General features: G+C 41.8%; 1 protein-coding gene across 1 annotated transcript in view; it reads left to right on the forward strand.

Moving 5' to 3' along the window:
- Positions 1–10644, forward strand: part of LOC306918937 (centrosomal protein 20-like) — a gene marked incomplete at both ends in the record, with an annotated part of 29728 nt that extends 19084 nt beyond the window's left edge. Inside the window, 3 exons of the mRNA XM_079531773.1 lie at positions 6840–6939; positions 7125–7262; positions 10611–10644. Coding sequence (XP_079387899.1) covers positions 6840–6939; positions 7125–7262; positions 10611–10644 — 272 coding nt within the window. The remainder of the gene's footprint in view (positions 1–6839; positions 6940–7124; positions 7263–10610) is intronic.
- Between the last annotated feature and the right edge of the window lie 10593 nt (positions 10645–21237).

The raw sequence follows: 21237 nt of genomic DNA on the forward strand, positions 1-21237 counted from the left end.
TCATGCCAATATAATGCTTCCGAGGGATCAGGGCTGTTGTTTGCATTCAACTGGTTGGTTACCACTGGACGACACTATTTGCTTGTTCATCTTATTTGACTTACCAATGCCACAAATGGCCAATAGCATGTCTCTTGCCGTTTGTGTCCCATCATCTGCGTTCTCATCTACAAAGACAAAACATAGAAAAGTAAGAAAACAGATAAACAAAAACACTTGATTGAAAATGTTATGCATTTTGACTACCGGTATTATTAAGGTCTTACCTTGGGGTATAGACAGGTTTGACTACCGGTATTATTAAGGTCTTACCTTGGGGTATAGACAGGTTTGACTACCGGTATTATTAAGGTCTTACCTTGGGGTATAGACAGGTTTGACTACCGGTATTATTAAGGTCTTACCTTGGGGTATAGACAGGTTTGACTACCGGTATTATTAAGGTCTTACCTTGGGGTATAGACAGGTTTGACTACCGGTATTATTAAGGTCTTACCTTGGGGTATAGACAGGTTTGACTACCGGTATTATTAAAATCTTACCTTGGGGTATAGACAGGTTTGACTACCGGTATTATTAAGGTCTTACCTTGGGGTATAGACAGGTTTGTGTCCACTTCATTAACTTGTGTCCCTTTCTTCATTTTTATTTTCTTCTTTTTTGGCTGCACATTTTCTGCGGTATCCATAGCAGCTATGGAAACAAACAGCTATAATTTACAGCTATACATTGTTGTCATGAATGTTTGTGCGTCGGGGGTCTAATCACCCAAAACATAGAACACAATAGATGAACAAAAACACTTGATTGGAAATGTTATGCATTTTGAGTATTATCAATGTCTTACCTTGGGGTATAGACCAAGGGGCAAGTGAGGCGCTCCAACGTTGAAGCTCTGGGCCCTAGTGGTAAGAGGAAGGACTGCAGGCGGACCCGTGCACGGACACGTAGGACCATCACTCCCTACGTCACCCCGGACCTCAAATTTGAGGTCCGGAGGAGGTACTTCCGGCAGTCTTCCGGGTGCTTCAAAACGCCACTGAGCAACTTCATCGAAATGAATAGCTTGGGGGTGGGGCTAGTGCTCCAGTTCGGTCTCTATCCTTTATATACTCTATGGTATAGACGGGGTTGCGTCCACTGCATTAACCCCTGTCCCTTTCTTACTTTTTCTTTTCTTTTTTGGCTGCACATTTTGTGCAGTATCCATAGCAGCTATGGAAACAAACATTGCCGTCATGAATGTTTGTGTGTCGGGGGTCTAATCACCCTGTCAGGCTTTATTTCTCAATAATAGCTTTGAATATCTCTTGCATAATAGTGGAGTAGGAGTGGATCAGGCAGCATAATTATTTTGTTTAGTTACACCATAATTGTTGGTCGTCATATTGTTATTTGAGCCATACCTTGTGGAAGGGACTGGGCTGACTGGCCTTCTGGATCTACCGGTGTGCCTGGTTAAAGAGAAACAATATTTAAGAAAGATTATATGGATTATACCCATTAGTATTTAGCTTATGCAAAAGCCACAACAATGTATTTACATCACAACAACAAATCAAAACTACGTACTTATTTTAAATGAATTTTGGTCTGCACTCTTCAGCATCCTTTCGAGTTGATCTCTTCCGTAATCAGCCGGCTTTTTTAGCGTTTCTCCGTCGGGCAGACTTGCAGCATCGATCTGAAGCTTCTTCTGTTTGAAAGCCTTGTATGGGAATTTCCCTGAACCGCCAGCCTCCTCTTTTTAAGTAAAGATAACAGGACACAGAAAGATGAGGGAGAAAGAGTGGGTGAGACAGTAACAGAAATCACATTTTAACCCCTGAACATCATAATGGGATGTGGCTGTTAATTTAATTATTGCATAAGTTCTGGTGTGCTATCTGTTGTGATATTAGCCCATGCACAGTACATCTTAGTCTATGCACTTGAACTTGAGATACAGTGTACTTGATATGTATTGTGTACTGCCGGTACTGTAGCATACTTTATAGATAGGCTACGAGAGACATCTAGGCGGCAGCAAGGTCAGCCTTGCTGCAGTAGGCACGTTCTTCTGTCTCATATCTTATTGTCACGTCATTATGATCCAGCACTATATATGTTTCCTGTTTGTGTAATAAACTTTGTGAACCTTAGCGTGATACTGTCTCGTGTCTCGTTAATTTGTTCTCCCGGGTACCCGCCGGCCGCCGCCGCAGTCGCCGTACCAAAGGAATACTTCAACAGGATTGTCACACACCACCCAGCCTGCACACACTACCTGTCTGTCAGAACCAGACGAGGGTCCAGTATTTAGATTACAACACTATCCACTTCAAGTGAAGTTCTTGAGTTGCTAAGAACAGACTAACCTAGACTGTTGCTATAGACTGAGCACCTGGATCATAACAATCTGCAGTGTTTAATTTCTGCCATGTCCAATATGGAGGTGATGTAAACAGAAAGTAATTTTATGCTCTTTGCAATACATATTGAAGTGTATTCTAAAACTAAATGTGTGACCTCGGAAATTAGAATTGTATCTACTGCAGAAAAAAAAGCTTACTGTATTTTTGGTTGAAGACAGCTTGAACTTTCTTAATTGTGTCCTGATACACCTCGCGACTGTTGGTCGTAGATCCAGTAGCTGCTGGTGAAATGTCTAAAATGAATTGACAGAACACGTTAAAGGTATATTCAGTGATTTGACTTAATCTAAATATCACTTATGTTTTCTCTTTTTCTGGATAATCCTCCCTACTATAGAGTGTGCTGACCATATAAGGAGTTCCTCCCTGTCCCCAGTGAGCCCCTGGGGTCAAAAAACCCTAGTTTCAGTTTTGGTGGCGGGTGGCAAAGCCTTCATCCAATCAGGATGCCTCCAATCATGATCGAGTGGGGGCGGGCCTTGGTGCACATGCTGTTGGCCTGTTGCACTTCCCCCCACTGTAGAGCGTGCATGTGCACATTTTGTTACCGGGGCGGACTGGGTGGTTTTCCAAATCACTCAAATCACTGAATGCTCCTTTAATTCAAAAACCTGTTTTAACAAACATTACAAAATGACATGTAAATATACATTTTCAAGATGATATTACCACCCAAAAGATGTGCAAAACGGTTTGCAGTGCTTCCATCTAAAAAGGCCCTTGCCCTTTTTGTGGACAAGCAGTTGCACCGCATTTCTGGGCTCAGGCAGTCGGACCACAATGTTGCCACTTCCACGTTCAGCTCCTCCAAACTGGCAACCTTTGCAAAATATTGAACAAAATCAAAATATTTGAGAAATTGGAATTCTCAACAATTGAATTTTGAGTACCATAACCTCACAGCCCATTTGACCATTCATTAACACTCAAATGTAGTCCCTAAAGCAGAACCTGCCTTAATGTAACTGCATGGGCAGTTGGGCACTGGGAAGAAATACAGTAGCGCTGACAAACCTCCTTCTTAATACGTTGGATGTGCATGGCAATCCTCTGCTTCCTCATCTCAAGAGTGAGTATTTTAGGTCTCCCGGACTCTTTCATGACTGCTGCCTTGCCGGTGTACTGATCCCTCTCCTCTTCACCGAGTCGTGACCAGCCACTCATGTCGGTCATTTGGCCTGGAAACAATACATAGGGCATTGCATAACGTTGCACGTTAAGTATTTATAATCTTTGCTTGACCATTTTGGCAGCTCTGAGCGCCGGAACTGGCTAGCTGCGACAGAGCAGATCAGAGGCAGGAACGTAGGGACGCGCAGCTAGCGAACCTGGCGCTGGAGGCGGTACAATGGGATGTCAATAAGGAAGTCAAGGAAGGAAGGAAGAGAGAATTTCAGAGCTGCCAAAACGGTCAAGCAAAGATTAAAAATACTTAACGGCTTCTGCGCCGAAGGAAAATTCGTTGAGGTTTCCGTTGTCTCCTATAGCTCCTATATGCTTCTTTTGAAACACATCACGAGTTCTCATATAGCTTGGGACCGATGGCAAGGGACCCTACGGGTGAACGATGAAATGAGCTCAACCGGGGGGTCCCGAGAGGGGCTAAAATGTAACCAGCTGTGGTTAGAGTCTCCGCCCTGATATTGGGAGGTCGGGGCTCAATCCCTAGCTAGGTCATACCAAAAATGGAAACCAATGCCTCTGGCTTCGTACTCAAGCACCACAGGTAGGATTGGCGGCAAGTGCTTGCAACATATTAGCGTCATGTACTGGGGGTGTAAGTGTACATGAAGTTGCCTCAAACTAAATAGGCTCGGGAACTGTTGGTTCTTAAAGCTACACTTACTAAAACTATACAATCAAGAAGTTTTATGAAAACACATTTATACAGGAAGATTCATATGAATGTATGAATTCATATTATAATATGCATTTTACTTGGCCTAATTTGTTTAAGAAATAATGTTATGTTGTACACATCATTCTCTACATGCAAAATCTCTTCACCTAACAAAGTCAACCTACAAGCTCACAATGCTTTGCAACCAGACAGTGTTGTGAGCTTGTAGATCTGACATTTGTGCCGCATGTGCACCTATACTTGACACTCGAGTATCTAAAATGCCAATCTAGACTAGTACAAGCCGAGGTACAGGAGCACATGCATGTAAATAATCATCCACTCTCCTCTTCCCTCAGGCTAAAGCATTTAGTCTAAAAGCTTTCCATTCACAATATTACTTACCATGCTCACGTGTCAACTGATCCTGGCAGTAGACGTTATCCAGTCCAATCTCTTGGACTAGATGGCTCTTTTTTGGGTTGATTGGTGGTAGACTGGGTTGGTTGACAGTAACGCCGGTAGTTTGAAATCCAATTCTGAAAGAGACAAAATTAGTGACATAAACAAAGGGAAGATAAGAACAGGCATAACTAGAAAGGTCGCAATTTTAAAAAATTGCAAAGTGTGGTTGCCGCAGTGGCTTACATATGCCCCTCCCACTAATATTGCCAGCCAATTACAATTTAAAGTCACACCTGTGATCATGTGTAAGTAGAGGGGATTTATGCCCCCCAAAAAAATCATGTTTTTGCGAGAAATGGTTAAAGTTTTCGCATTTGCGGCGCCCCCTATAGATGAAAATGGAATTGCTTTTGGATTTTGGTTGATTAAACCACCCCGGACATGTGATTCAAATTTGGGATGGATTGGACATTCCGTTCGTGATTTATGGCATTTTTTGTGATATAGGCCCCTCCTACTAACTTCGGACGACGATTACGGCCGAACGATACGCACTGCCAAAATTCTGCCGATGGTGTTTTAATCGGAAAGGTCCAGAGATCATGTTTACCAATTTTTGTGAGATTTGGACAAAATCTGTAGGAGGAGAAGCAAAAAGTGTGTTTCGGATAAAATTCAAAATGGCGGAAAATCTATCATGACGCAAATGGGCGTGGCCTATATGGGGAGATGCGTCATGACCCAAGGAAACCAGGGAGAAAAATATTTATAAGCCAAAACGTAAAGTGGGCTGTTATAGCGCCACAATGAGGCCGACCAATAACATTTTAAGTTCATTAATTTTAGTAATTATTATGAACCTACCCTCCAAGTTTTATAACTATAGTGCTTACAGTCTCTGAGGAAAAAATACTTGAATGTCAATGGGGAAATTCTATTCACTAATAAATTCATATCAATTCAACTATACAACATTTCTCTTAAAAAAATACAAGCACATCCTTCCCGATGAAGCCGGTCAATTTGAGATATGGCTCAAGTGCGTACAGTCAAAACTGTGGGAGGAGTAGCACATTCAAAAAAAGACTACTCCAGTAAAATAATAAAGTGTTACAAGTACTATAGTCTGGTTGCCCTTTGGGCAACCACACTAATAACTTTAACAATACCAATTCCCTATATTCCTTCATTAGAGTTTCAGTTGCAATTAACCCCAACCTATCACAATTTTCTAATTGTTAACTTAATAACGGTTACACACAGGCATTCCGAAGCCCGTTATTCTGACCGCACACGGAAGCCACGTAGTCAGAATGCCACTCTGTCCCCCTTAACAGCCAGAAAAAACGAACCGTTACAACATCTGTATGTAAGCCGGTCTTGGTGGAAGCCTCGATTATGAGTGGAGATCCAGCACTGGTATCCTCATAGAAGGTCTTCACTACCTCTTTGGTCTCATTTGCTATGACCGTTCTCTTGCCTGGGTCATAAAGGAGCAAGGAGTGTTACAAATGTACATACCGGTAGATATAGCTCCATGTGTCATGGTGAAATGGTGGCATCAAGCTCAGCCAGGCTTAAACAAAAATGATTGTTGATACCAACACATAGGCAGAACTGCACAATAACCCCCGTTATTAATTAATCGTGAATTTGAAAATCTTCTACTATGATTTGTATGTGAGCACACATACAATCTAATTCGCCAGCCACACAGTAGTAGCTTATATATATTTGTGTGTTTGATATCTACAACATTACCATTTCACCAGCATTTGGCTGATGCAAGTATGAAGTTTAAATATCATGGCTCTTTTGTTTTGTCTATTGCTTCCACAACTACGTTATTGTAATTATATATATTTTTGAGTGGTGTAAACCACTCCTACAACTGGCTTTTGTGTGCAGAAAAAATGAGCATGGTTGCTATGTTCAAAATAATTTCTGACGTAATTAAATCACACCCGGGTGAACTGGATGACCGTAGCAACCGTGCTCATTTTCTCTGCACAAAAAAAAGCCAGTTGTGAAATCACATCCGGGTGTGATTTCATTACGTCAGATCAGAGCTGATCAGGCTATATAATACCTTATTACGTCAGACCACAGCTGATCATGCTATATAAAACCTTACACCACTCAGTTCACACGGGTGTGATTTTTTAAATATGTCTCAATAGATGTCCCAGAGGACTTGAACCCAAGGCACATCCGTTCTGGGTCAACAGACGAAGAGAAGAGGAACTGGCTGCATGCGGCTGTGTCTGAAATTGTTGACCAGTTTGTCTTGTTTAATGACTTGTCTGACGTTGTGACCGGTATCATGGAAAGTGCCAGTGATCGTCCTCCACAAGGGCCGATACTCCAATGCCGCATGCCAGGATGTCCCAAAACCTACAAGTACAGCAAGGCGAGGGAGAACCACGAACAAAAACTACACGGCTTAACTGCAACTCCTCCTCCAGATCTCCTCCAGATCCAGTCAGGCCTATTTCCGTGGACCACAAACAACAACACAGAGAGGCAAGACTCAGCTTTGGCTTCCTCCTGGCCAACTTCCAGGATGCAGTGAAGGAGGGAGATGGAGAGAGGCTGCTGAGATTGTACACCGTAGCATTGATGTTCTACAAGAACTATGGCAATAACCAATATGTCTACAGTACACTCCTGCTGACCGTACAGGTCAACGCCACTTTCTCCCCTCGCCTAGCACACAGTGTGACCTGGAACCGGTTCTGGAATGGGAGGGATGGGCAAGACTATTTCCCTCGATTTGCACTTAGAACATCTAAATATTCTTTTTAAATCGTACTTGAAGCGCACAGGCCCAAACATGACTGAGCGAGCAGCAGACAGGATCAGCAAATCCATTGGGGTTCTGAAGGACATGATGCACATCACAGACACTGAGTTGAACGTACCAAAGTCCAGCAGCATCCATCATGCACGTAATCAGACTACTGACAGTTTAGCACTGGTTGAAATGAAATGAAATGAAATGAAATCTATATTTACCCAGGGTATCTGGGCTAAGCTCAAGAACTTGTTTCCAGCCAGGCCCTGCTCATAGAACACATTTCATCGTAGTGGTTGATGCCTTGTTCAAGGGCATTTCAGCGGTGGTAATTTTAACGTGTCGGACGGCTGATTCGAACTGGGAACCTTCCGGTATCTAGACCGCGCCGCTATCCGTTCGGCCACCGCTGCCACTAACTGGTTGAGGTTGTCAGAGAGGCAGAGCTGTTCAAACATATACCAGGCAGACAGTTGAAGCACGCCGAGTTGTGGGGATGGATTAGGTTGAGGTTGCAGGAGTGGAAGGGTATCACAATTTGAACTGCATATAAGATACACAGACTCAGAGACTTAAAAGTACATAAGAGTGGGAGCCTTTAACAGTAATTATTATGTAATTACTTTTTTATTTTATTCAGTTTTGTCTTAAATCCAGTGGATGTCATCATAACATGTTTGTACAGTAGGCCTATCATAGTTTGATCCCATAATGTAATTGTTTAAGTAAAATGGAAAAGTTTGCTCTTCTTGAACCACCTGTTGGAGTGTACGCACCTTGAACAATGCTGGGTAATGAAGAAACCTTAAATAACGTTTTGCACCTTGAATAATGTCTTGCACCTATTGTAGCCTATGTGTGTATATATAATGCACAGTACTCAGCGGCTGCTATGCTCACGCACTTTATAAAATACTCAGGTACTATTTGAATTGTTTTCCTCAGGGGGAAAAAAGAGACGCCTTAGTTGTACAGCTGAACACAATCTAGGTCCCTGCGGATGCACCGTTTGTGAAACTACCTCTAAATGTCTGCAAACACCTTGTGTTTCAATTACGATAAGAGACCCAAAAGGTGTTCTGTTGTCAAATAAGCTAGGAGAAACCCAAGGAGTGAACTTTCTTGCAAATATGAAACAATGGGAACTCTGCACAAAAACTACTTTCACCCACTTTTGTACTTGTAAAAATGTGATAATACAGATGATTCTTATTCTGATCTATGCTTCTAGCCTAATGATTTGAATTGATGTATTTGAACATGGGGAAAAGCAGGGATGAAGAGCATACTGAAGGTGACAGAGGGGAGGTCAATTTGGATGATTTAGAGGGCCACTATATTTCCATGCCACATTGCATAATCATGCAAAAACCTTATATCCTTATTTTAATGTTCCTAATGAATGCCCTACTGCATCATTCTGTCAAGTGTCAAGAAATAGCCGATCTACGAGCTCAAAAGGCGGAGCAGTGCGTGATCGCAATTTAAAAATTGAATCCTGAAATACTTTGCTATTTGAATATGAATCATGAAAAGTAATTTAATTTCAAATGCATTTAGCTATACTGTTAACTTTATGAACTTAATAAATATGGCAATACATTGTTCATAAAAAGGACCGACATTTTAATATATTAACTTAATTAAAGTGGGTCATGGTTGCATGTTTAGAATTGTAACAGCTATCAGAAATCAACATCAGTATTCAGATATTAATCCAGGGGGCCACATTAACTGTAGGTTGGGGGGCGACCATTTGCCCATGTATGACACAGTACCAGGACCGATGTAATACAATGATATAACCGGCATGTGCACTTAAGCCTCTCCAACTGATCCAAAATGCCGCAGCTCGCCTGGTCTTCAACCAGCCAAAATTCTCACATGTCTCCCCCCTGCTCCGCTCCCTCCACTAGCTCCCGGTCGCTGCCCGCACAGAATACAATACTCTGATGCTGGCATTCAAAGCAACCAAAGGTATGGCTCCCCCATATCTTGCAAGTATGATTGAACCCTACAAACCCTCCCGCGCACTCAGATCAGCCAACGCAGGGAAGCTGGAAGTACCCTCACTAAAAACACCGGGACAACGCTCCACACGTCCCAAACTCTTCTCCCTTCTGGCTCCAAAACTGTGGAATACACTTCCCGTTGCAGTCAGAACTGCAGCCTCACTCCCAATCTTCCGCCGTAGTCTGAAAACCCACCTTTTCAGACTCCATCATGGCCCATAGCACTTACCCTTAGATAGCATTTATGTAGACTTAGATATCATTTATGTAGACTTAGATATAATTTGATACAGACTTATAGCATGTTATGTAGACAGCACTATAATTGCATTGTATGTAGTCATAGCACATCATAGTACATGTATAGCATAGTATAGTATAGTTTATATGTATAGTTTCATTATATAGATATTCCACTGTTACGTTCTTAGGTTACGGTACGCATGTTTCATGATAAATGCTTTTTTATGTGATGTATTCCCATGCTTTTTTGTTCTTCCTTAATGTAAATCGCTCTGGATTAACATTTGTACAAGCTTCAATATAGAAATCACAAGTTTTTTGTTTAAGTACATATTCTGCAGTTTTCTAATGTATACAAAACTTTTTTTAAATAACGACGCATTGTGAGCTTGTAGATCTGCCGTTTTCAAATTGACAAAAATGTATTTTGGGCTTAGTTCGCTTTCCAACACTGTACAAAACCATTGTTATCATGAGCATCAGTCAACTAAGCATCCCACAGCATGAGTTGACAGCCGATCTCCTGAGTCTTAAGACTCTAGTGGCCTGCTGCTTAGTGTTCTCACTAGTCAGAGTCTGAGCTGCTGTCCTGTGTTCCCATCCAAAATTCCTCATCGGCTTCATCAAAATACCCTGTGTAATTGATGTCTGGCTCAGTGAAGCTATCATCCTCTTGTGAAGTAGGTACATCCTCAATGTCATCAAAGACTGATAATTAGCAGAATTTATTTTGCATGTTTTACTCTGAAGCATGGAAGGTTGCCAATAATGTAAGACAAGTCAAATATGTATGTGCACAGTTCTACTACTGCATCTATGAGCTCAGAACTGAAACCAGTACATATTGACTTGCTAGTGTAGACATGTGCTGTGTCTTTTTCTAAACTTCTCATATACTCCAGCAACATCTCCATGATTAGAGATGTGTCCTCCTGAGATACCACTCTACATTTCTCTGGTTTGCTAACTTTTGGTTCCAACTCATATTTGGGGATAGGCTCTGCACAATCTTCAGGTGAACATGAACATACAGAGTGGCAACAACTGCAACAATCATGCCCTGGCTCTACATGGCTCATTTTCTAAATTGTTTTCTGGCATACAAAATTGAATGTGACTGCAACCCATTTCTGCCAGCCCGTCAAACCTGTTGAACAATGTTTTCAACATCCGCTGGCAAACCATACATTACAACATGAGAGACATTCAGGAATTCAAACCCATCCCGAGCGCTGTGGTAGCAACTACAACTCTGCAGCAACCCTGTCCAGTAAGGGAGGCCAACACTCTGTCTTTGAAGTGACTGTGTGTTCTACTGTGGAACATCCCTATCAAGAGATTATGTGCCTTATGATCAAAAGGTGCGCCAGCATGGGTTTCAACTCAGCCTAGGTTTTAGCGTAGGGCTTTAGAATAGTGTGTAGACGGGACCCCCCCGTCTACAGGTGAAGTATGACAACAGGTGAGGTATTTATCCGTAGCTAGTTACTCTTCGCTCTATAACCCGCAGCCAGGTAGGTGCCCGTTAAGTGACAGTCTATTCCAATGGGGATTTGTATATTTAGCTACTGAGCTTCGTAACAGTGCTTTAGTATTAAAGGTTTCTTTCCGACCTGAGTTCAGTGCGGGCTTCTGGATTTGACGTTTGCGCTGCGCCGCTGCAGAGCCCAGAGATAGGTTGCCTTCCTTCAGTAGATCCCGTCTCCGTCCGTCACATTTCCAGGTCCCTACGGTGGGGGAGAGAGAGAGGTAAGTGGACAGTATTTGGCACATGTATATGTGGGGGGTGCGAGGCAGTGTGGATCTGACTTACCACTCGACGTCGTTAGTGAGGCGCGCCTCCGTTGTGCCCGTGGTGAACCAGCCACTGTCAGACGCGGAATGACGGTGTCTTTTATATCAACCCTCCTGGGGGATCCGGCTGCCGCTGATTGCTGATTAGGGTGTGGCGCCGGCATCATTTCACACTGCTGGAGGAGGAGGTTTGGTATGTATCTGTGATCTATCAGCGCACCGAGGGTGGGTCTTTTGTTTTTAATTCGAGTGGGCCCACTCTTCCCTTTGAATTAAAAACAAAGGCAAAAACACTACCATGCACACCTGTTCTGTCATTTACATGTACAATCCACAACACTGTCCATGTCCTCATAATGGACAATATCTTATTGTTTTATTTTCCTTATTTTGGCACGAATGCTATGTTTTCTAGTTTATTATTAACTTCAAGTCTACAAATACAATGTACAAAGCATGAACAACCTGAGCTCATCTAAATCGAATAGGCTATACAGCAAACCTGCAGGTTAAATTACAGTGAAACAAAGAATAAGATTGTTTATTTATTTTATTACCATCTTAATATTTATTTTGAGGCACAACTAAAGATATTTCTGTTTGCTACTGCTTTTGTTTTAGGTAATTTTTATCTTTTATTTTGACTGTTGCTTGATATTCTGTAAAGCACATTGAATTGCCTTGTGTTATATTATACAAATAAATCTGCCATGCCTTTCTAACCATGTATGTCTCATACAAGAAGCCTACTCACTCAGGGCTTGCTGTCACCTCAGTCTGTTCAGATATGGGTGTCTGATGTATCTTTCATTGTTTTTGCTGCCTGAACCATATCTGTCTTGAGAATGAGTCTCAGTTATATCACCTGCAAAATACAAGCCTGCGTACAATTGAACTGTGTGGCCTAATGTAAATCTAATTGAGGGTCTTTCGGACTGGTGTAGATCAACGACCCAGTCTAGATACTAGAATGTGTAAATTGGGGGATCCTTGGAGACAACGACAGTTAAAGTGTGTAGATTATCTGTTCTGCACTGAGTGGGCCATCTGCATTTAAAATGCAAATAAGACAACGTGTGTGTGTGTGTGTGTGTGTGTGTGTGAGGCAATACCACAGTCCTACAGTGAAACAAAGAATATGATTGTTTATTTTATTATTATCTTATTATTTATACACAACGGAAGATCTCATCAGGTCATATAAACATATGGAATGTCCATATATGGAGATCTAAGGGTGGCAGCGGGGGCAGTGTCTTGAATGTGCAGGGTTTGATGAGGGCCCAGGTAGGGCCGGGCCTTAATTTTCAGGCCTGTTGAGAATTCTAGTTTTGCCACAGATAACTTTGGGGCAGGCCCAGAGTTGAAATGTAAAGGTATGGGTATGGGGATGATGATGTCATAGTGATGTCACGAGACCTGGGCACAATGGGGGCTTTCCCCATGTATGGGGATTTTGAGTGACAAGAATCACACCCATGTGAAGTGAGGGGCGCTAATATATTAAAGTCTAACTCATGTTGATTAGGTGATGTAATGGTGATGTAAAACAGAACACAAACATTAAACTCCATTAACGATAAAGAGACAATATGAGACAATGTGACATAATGAGGCACATTATAACGTACATTTTCCCTTCATTGTCAATTGTCAAAAACATTTTTTTTATGGGCTGGCCGGCCGGGTCTTTTGGATTCTGCCCTCCCTCGCCAGCACATGGTGTGACCACGTAAATCTAATTGAGGGACTTCCGGATACTGTAGATCAACGACCCAGTCGAGACACTAGAATGTGTACATTGGGGGATCCTTGGAGACAACGACAGTTAAAGTTTGTAGATTATCTGTTCTGCACTGAGTGGGCCATCTGCATTTAAAATGCAAATAAGACAACGTGTGTGTGTGTGTGTGTGTGTGCGTGTGCGTATGCGCAGGTGGAAAATAGTTAAATGCTTTCCTGTTGAGCACAGAATTCGGAGAGAGAAAGCTCATCTAAATCTAATGGGCTATACCGCAAACCTGCAAGTTACATTACAGTGAAACAAAGAATAAGACTGACAATGCAATGTAACATTGAGACTTGTTTATTTCTGCAGCTTAATGTTGGTGTAACATGTAGTATAACATAATAATAAAACATGTAGCGTCAGATTTAATGAAGAAGAAAGAAATACTGCAGATGTAGTGATTCAATGCGAAAAACTAAATCAAAATGGCTCTAACAGACTCCAATACGTCAACACCATATTTCTCTGTTCTAATAATTTATCTGAAAACTATATATAACAGTCGTTTAAACAGTATGCTATGTTTACATGCAACTAATATATTCAATCTTTGTGTTTACACAATGTTTGTGTTTACACATACCCTCAAAGCTGGACATAGGACATAGGGACTAGCGTCCATTCAAAATACGTGTGTGTGTGTGTGTGTGTGTGTGTGTGTGTGTGTGTGTGTGTGTGTGTGTGTGTGTGTGTGTGTGTGTGTGTTTGTACACGCGCAAGGGTGGCAGCACGACGGTGAAACGCTGGAGGACGCCAATGTTAATGTTGCACCATCGCCTTTGACCACAGCCTTAGAGGAAGCCTTTCAGGAAACTTCAGCATAGCAACATTAGGGCAAGTACATAAAGGTATATAAATAGACAGTGAGGCAGATTAATGTGAAATAAGGTATATCCATTTAGCTGTAGAAAACACTTACAGTACTATACTGTACCTCTAACATTACTTTTTGCAACAAAATCAATGAAGGCACAGTGAGCTTTTCCTACAAACATGGTGGCAAAAAAAGACTTGTTTTATCTTGAGTAAAGATAGTCTTGCAGTGTGGCAAAAGTGTGAACTATTCTGCATGTCCTGTTGTGAGTTACATTTGCATTACATTGAAAACACCAACAACTCTATTGTTGTCCATGTATGAATGAGTCTCTCACCTCCCTCTTGCTATTCAAGCAGAACCATTGAGATATATTGGACAACAAGTCACTATAGAAACCTGACATTTATAAAAGGATTCATTTAAACCACAGATAAACACGCACACAAAAACTCCCTTTAAAAACAAAAGGCAAAAACACTATATATCAATGAGAAAAACTAAATCAAAATGGCTCTAACAGACTCCAATACGTCAACACCATATTTCTCTGTTCTAATAATTTATCTGAAAACTATATATAACAGTCGTTTAAACAGTATGCTGTTTACATGCAACTAATCAACATATATTCAATGTTTGTGTTTACACATACTAGGGCTGACCTCGATTAGTCAAATAGTCGACTAATCGATCGGAACGGGTCTCAGTCGACTGACAACCTCTCAGTCGATGTTCACCAAAAAAAAACAAAAAAAAACAGTCGGGACGATTTTTTTCTTTTGGGCCGGGTGGAAAACCCCTCCTCCATAATGGTATGCTCCCAGTCCCCGCACCGCAGCATCGGGGGAACACTCTGGCAGCCAGAGTAAAGGCTGGGAGGGACCGAGCCGAGGGAGGCTACTGTACTGTAGCCTACATGTTGTTTATGCTCCGGAGTCCAGACCCATGCAGTTTAATAATATACAGTCACAACAGAATGCACACTGCTGTCTCGTGTCTCATCACAATCCCAATGCGCCACCCGTGAAGTCGGGGGGAAAATAAAAAACAGGCTGCTAGTGTTAGTGTAGGGTCGGGGATCGTTAGCTTAGCGCGTAGCTACTGATTCAACCCACTGATTGAACTTCATCTCCGCCTGTAATCTAGGTTATTTTTTTATTGACAACGTGAACGAACCCCGACACCAGCGCTGCAAAAATAGACAGATCTACAAGCTCTCAACGCGTAGCGAACGGCGCTGCAAAAACAGGCAGGACGCGATGCCTTGAGAGCTTGTGGATCAGCCTCCCCGACGGTGCGGGGAGGCAAGAGTTCTCCGGGGAGGAGGAGAAGTTACCAGGGCAGGCTACATGTTGCTGCGGCTAACAACACTGTCACCAGCCAGTGGTTGTGATGTTAGCTTGGCTTGCAGCTGCGCAGCTGCGCTGCAAAAATAGACGGATCTACAAGCTCTCAACGCGTAGCGAACGGCGCTGCAAAAACAGGCAGGACGCGGCGCCTTGAGAGCTTATCGCCCAACCTTAATGCAAATGTGTTTTTTTTTGGGGGGGGGGGTGCAGGGGGGTTTTCAGTCGACTATCAGTCGACTAACAGCAAATTTATTCATATTAATTTCGACTATACAAATCCTTAGTCGGGGACAGCCCTAACACATACCCTCAAAGCTGGACATAGGGACTAGCGTCCATTAAAAACACTTTACATGGATGTGACAATGTTTCTCTGTCTCTGTAATTAAGCTCTTGTTATAATGTTCACACTAAACACTAGGGTTTCTCTCCAGTGTGAATTCTCTGGTGGCTTTTAAGGTTTGACAACCGAGAGAAGTGTTGTCCACACTGATCACACCCATATGGTTTCTCCCCAGTATGAATTCGCTGGTGTGTTTTAAGGTCAGACATATGAGAGAAGTGTTGTCCACACTGATCACATCCATAGGGCTTCTCTTCAGTATGAATTCTCTGGTGCTTTTTAAGACCGGACATTTGAGAGAAGTGTTGTCCACACTGATCACACTCATAGGGTTTCTCTCCAGTGTGAATTCTCTTGTGCTCTTTAAGGCTGGTCATTCGAGAGAAGTGTTGTACACACTGATCACACCCATAGGGTTTCTCTCCAGTGTGAATTATCTTGTGCCTTTTAAGGCTGGACATTTCAGAGAAGTGTTGTCCACACTGATCACACCCATAGGGTTTCTCTCCAGTTCGAACTTTCTGGTGGCTTTTTAGGTGGGACATTCGAGAGAAGTGTTGTCCACACTGATCACATCCATAGGGTTTCTCTCCGGTGTGAATTCTCTGGTGGCTTTTAAGGTTTGACAACCGAGAGAAGTGTTGTCCACACTGATCACACCCATATGGTTTCTCCCCAGTATGAATTCGCTGGTGTGTTTTAAGGTCAAACATATGAGAGAAGTGTTGTCCACACTGATCACACCCGTATGGTTTCTCTCCAGTGTGAATTCTCTGGTGTTTATTAAGGTTAGACATGTCAGAGAAGTGTTGTCCACACTGATCACACCCATAGGGTTTCTCTCCAGTGTGAATTCTCTGGTGGCATTTAAGGCTGGACAGTTGAGAGAAGTGTTGTCCACAGTGATCACACCCATATGGTGTATCTCCCGTATGAATTCTCTGGTGTTTTTTAAGGCTTGACATAATAGAGAATTGTTGTCCACACTGATCACACCCGTAGGGTTTCTCTCCAGTGTGAATTCTCTGGTGTTGTTTAAGGGTAGACATGAGAGAGAAGTGTTGTCCACACTGATCACACGCATGTGGTTTCTCTCCAGTGTGAATTCTCTGGTGGCTTTTGAGGTTGGACGATTGAGAGAAGTGTTGTCCACACTGATCACACCCATATGGTTTCTCCCCAGTATGAATTCGCTGGTGTGTTTTAAGGTCAGACATATGAGAGAAGTGTTGTCCACACTGATCACACCCGTAGGGTTTCTCTCCAGTGTGAATTCTCTGGTGTTTATTAAGGGTAGACATGTGAGAGAAGTGTTGTCCACACTGATCACACCCGTAGGGTTTCTCTCCAGTGTGAATTATCTGGTGTTTATTAAGGGTAGACATGTGAGAGAAGTGTTGTCCACACTGATCACACCCGTAGGGTTTCTCTCCAGTGTGAATTCTCTGGTGTTTATTAAGGGTAGACATGTGAGAGAAGTGTTGTCCACACTGATCACACCCGTAGGGTTTCTCTCCAGTGTGAATTCTCTGGTGGCATTTAAGGCTGGACAGTCGAGAGAAGTGTTGTCCACAGTGATCACACCCATATGGTGTATCTGCCGTATGAATTCTCTGGTGATTTTTAAGGCTTGACATAATAGAGAAGTGTTGTCCACACTGATCACATCCATAGGGTTTCTCTCCAGTGTGAATTCGCTGGTGGCTTTTAAGGCTTGACATAATAGAGAAGTGTTGTCCACACTGATCACACCCATAGGGTTTCTCCCCAGTGTGAATTCTCTGGTGTATTTTAAGTTTGGATATGTGAGGGAAGTTTTTTCCGCACTGATCACAGCAATGGTGTTTTTTCTTTGCTAAGCTTCTTTGTTCATTCATGTCTGGTAGGTCAGGGCAGTCAGACTGATTATGCAACACTGGATTGGAAACAAATATGAAGGAAAGGTTGTTGATAGGTAGAGAGTAGTAATCATGTCATGTAGCTAAGTAACAATAACCATATAAACCATAACACATTGCATATATATATATATATATATATATATATATATATATATATATATATATAGTTGATATTTGGTTGTTGCTGAACAGAAATGATCTACAGCAAAGCTACCCGTCAAGATTCAGATAATAATAAAATGGCTATTGAGAATATTGAGGGAATATAAACAGAACAGTGGGAGTGAAAGGGATGTTGAGTAACGTACCAAGGTCTTTGGGTTCCTCCTGTTCAGCAGAAATGTCCCTGGTGGGGTCGAGAGAGTTCATCTTCACCTGGAGTCTGGAGTCCACAGTCTGATGTGATCAGAAATCCTGGAGTTGTGGAGAAATGACACAGTCCAAGTCTTCTTATACCAGATAGTCTGAGGTGGAACCACTAACTACTTCGATATGATTGGCCAAAGAGAACAATAGAATCATGTCTCCACCAATCACAGACTAACAAACTGTCCTCCACCCCCCCCCCCCCTCCTCCCCCGATATATGCTCAATGGATCCAAAGTGGTAACAATGACAAAGTTAAGATAATACAAAATAAGTATTTAATTAATGTAAACTCAGCACAGCAAAATTAGGGCAAGTACATAAAGGTATACAAATGGACAGTGAGGCAGATTAATGTGAAATAAAGCATAGCCATTTAGCTGTAGAAAAAACTTACAGTACCTACTGTGCATTACATTGAAAAACCCAACAACTCTATTGTTGCCCATGTATGAATTAGTCTATCTCACCTCCCTCTTGCTATGCAAGCAGAACCATTGAGGGACAACAAGTCACTATGTAAACCTGAAATGATTGTGAACAAATAGGATTCATTTAAACCACAGATAAACAACAAAAAATAACTCTTCCCTTTGAATTAAAAACAAAGGCAAAAACACTACCATGCACACCTGGAAGTGTGCTGTCATTTACATGTACAATCAACAACACTTCCATGTCCTCATAATGGACAGTATCGTATTGTTTTATTTTCCTTATTTTGGCATGAATGTGATGTTTTCTAGTTTATGATTAAGTTCCAAGTCTACAAATACAATGTACAAAGCATGAACAACCTGAGCTCATCATCCTATTAAATCTAATAGGATATACAGCAAATTACAGTGAAACAAAGGATAAGATTGTTTATTTTCTTACTATCTTACTATTTATTTTGAGACACAACTAAAGATATTTCTGTTTGCCACTGCTTTTGTTTTAGGTAACTTTTCTTTTGACTGTAATCGGTTTAAAGGAATATTTCACTTTCAGACATGTTTGGGTCATTTCCATGTGTACTTGCCCTTAAGTGAACCCTCCAGACCGTTTTCACGTTGCTACGTTTAGTATTTTGATATTTTAGTTTGGAAATAAAGTGCCCCGCGGCCCAGCCCCCTCCCCCATTGACACCCATTCATCTTCAAACTCCACGTTAGACTTACTTTTAAAAGACGTCCATGAATCTCTTGACAGATATAATCCTTATAATGCGTGAGAGGGCCGTCGTTTTTCGATAACGTATTTTATGTTCAATTCCTGACGTTATAATGAAAGGACTATTTTCTGTAGCGCAATCAGAGCGCAACTGAAAGGTTACCCGTTTCCACTTCCGTAATTAGTTCTCAGCCCAGTCAGCCGCGCTCTGTTTTGATTTGGAAGAACAGTCAGCTGACAGCAACAACAACCACTCGTGTAGCAGAGGGAAATACCGGTAGCCTATTGTTGTTTTGTCTATCTATATGTAATATTAGATATTGTAATAATGCGTTGCATTGTCCCAACGTGTGACAATGTCTGCGCTAAACTTGTCGTGAAAGTACACTTTCACAATTTCCCCCGAGTTCATACTTTGTGCCGGACATGGCTGGATGCCATTGGAATCGACAAAGTCACTGTCCGAGACGTTTTAAACAAAAAACTGAAGATATGCAGCGACCACTTCCAAGTCACAGACTACTGCGGTGAGCGTCTGAAACCTGGAGCTGTGCCAAGTTTGTTACCATCGGTGCTGGTGGTCGAACCGCTTGAGGTAGGTACCGGGCTTATAGGCTATCCCTTCTTTCTGTGATGCATATAAACAGACAGAGATTTTGACCCACTATCACTATTCACTGACGTTGTTGTTGTGTAACGTTATGTACTATAGCTCTAATAAAGCAAAGCCCCATAGTTTCTACAAGTATGTATAACGCTGAACTGTGTCCCTTGCAAAACAGAACGTCGCGTTAGGACAGGCTGCTATAGCTTGTTGTGTAATTGTATTCGTGCTTATAATGGAGTTGAAATAAATTATAACTTTAATACCAAGATGATGACTGGCTTGTAGCCTACTATCTTGCCAAATAAGTCTGTAACCTTGTCTGCCTAGTGCTGTGTAGCCTAAATAATAATAATCAAATCCTGAATATACATGTTATTCTACTTTTGACAGACAATGGCTCGAACACATATGTCAACAGTTATTTTGAAACTGAGCAGTCCACAAAAATGTCACCACTCAACTGTGGACAGTCAAGGAGCTGCCTCTAGTTCAGGTTATTATATCGCCACAAACCCAGCTGTGGACCAACAGTCACGGCTAAATAAGGTGAGAACAACATTCACTACTTGGTTATTGCCACATCAACACATGTTAGTAGTTTTCTGTAGTGCAGTGCTCTTTAGAGACACTAGGGCTCAATTTTCGTCCATACTAAACCCCTTATCCCTAAACTACTTTTCCTTTTGTTTTGTTTTTTACTATTATTTACAAATAATTTTTGTAGTAAAAAAATAGTAAAAATGAATTAGAGTCTACACACATTCAGAGTGCTGTGTGTGTGTGTGTGTGTGTGTGTGTGTGTGTGTGTGTGTGTGTGTGTGTGTGTGTGTGTGTGTGTGTGTGTGTGTGGAGAGAGAGAGAGACTCGTTATGTCATTGCAGTCAACTGTGAACTGAAACAGTGCTCCTAAAACAAGGACTACAAACCTCTCTGATGTATTTGTTTGAATACCGTATTAGGCTTTGTTCAGGGCCAATGATAATCTGATGTTTCTCTTTTCAAAGCAGAAATGTTACCCTACGCTTGGCTAAAAAGTAGAAACACATGTTTACGTTTTGTAGGAAAGCCTGGAAGAATCCATTGCAGAGGGACCTTCAAGTCCACCTAAGTATGCTTCTACACCAGAGTCCAAGTGCTGTCGTCTGATGTTGGCTGCATCTTTTCCAGGTGTGACATTGCAAGTGTCTAATTGTTTTTTTCCTTCATTTTATTGTATAATACATATTTTACCTGTATGTTCTTTTTCTTCAGTAATGCAAATTCAAAATTATGTTTACCCCCAAACACACTTTTTCACCTTCCCTGTAATAGAGCACCGAAGTCTGACGTCACTTTCAGTAGAGGGCGTCAGTCCCCAGGTTCATGTATTTTTGAGTGGTGTAAACCACTCCTACAACTGGCTTTTGTG

Source organism: Electrona antarctica (genome assembly GCF_951216825.1).
Source record: "Electrona antarctica genome assembly, contig: scaffold_85, whole genome shotgun sequence".
Taxonomy (NCBI): domain Eukaryota; kingdom Metazoa; phylum Chordata; class Actinopteri; order Myctophiformes; family Myctophidae; genus Electrona; species Electrona antarctica.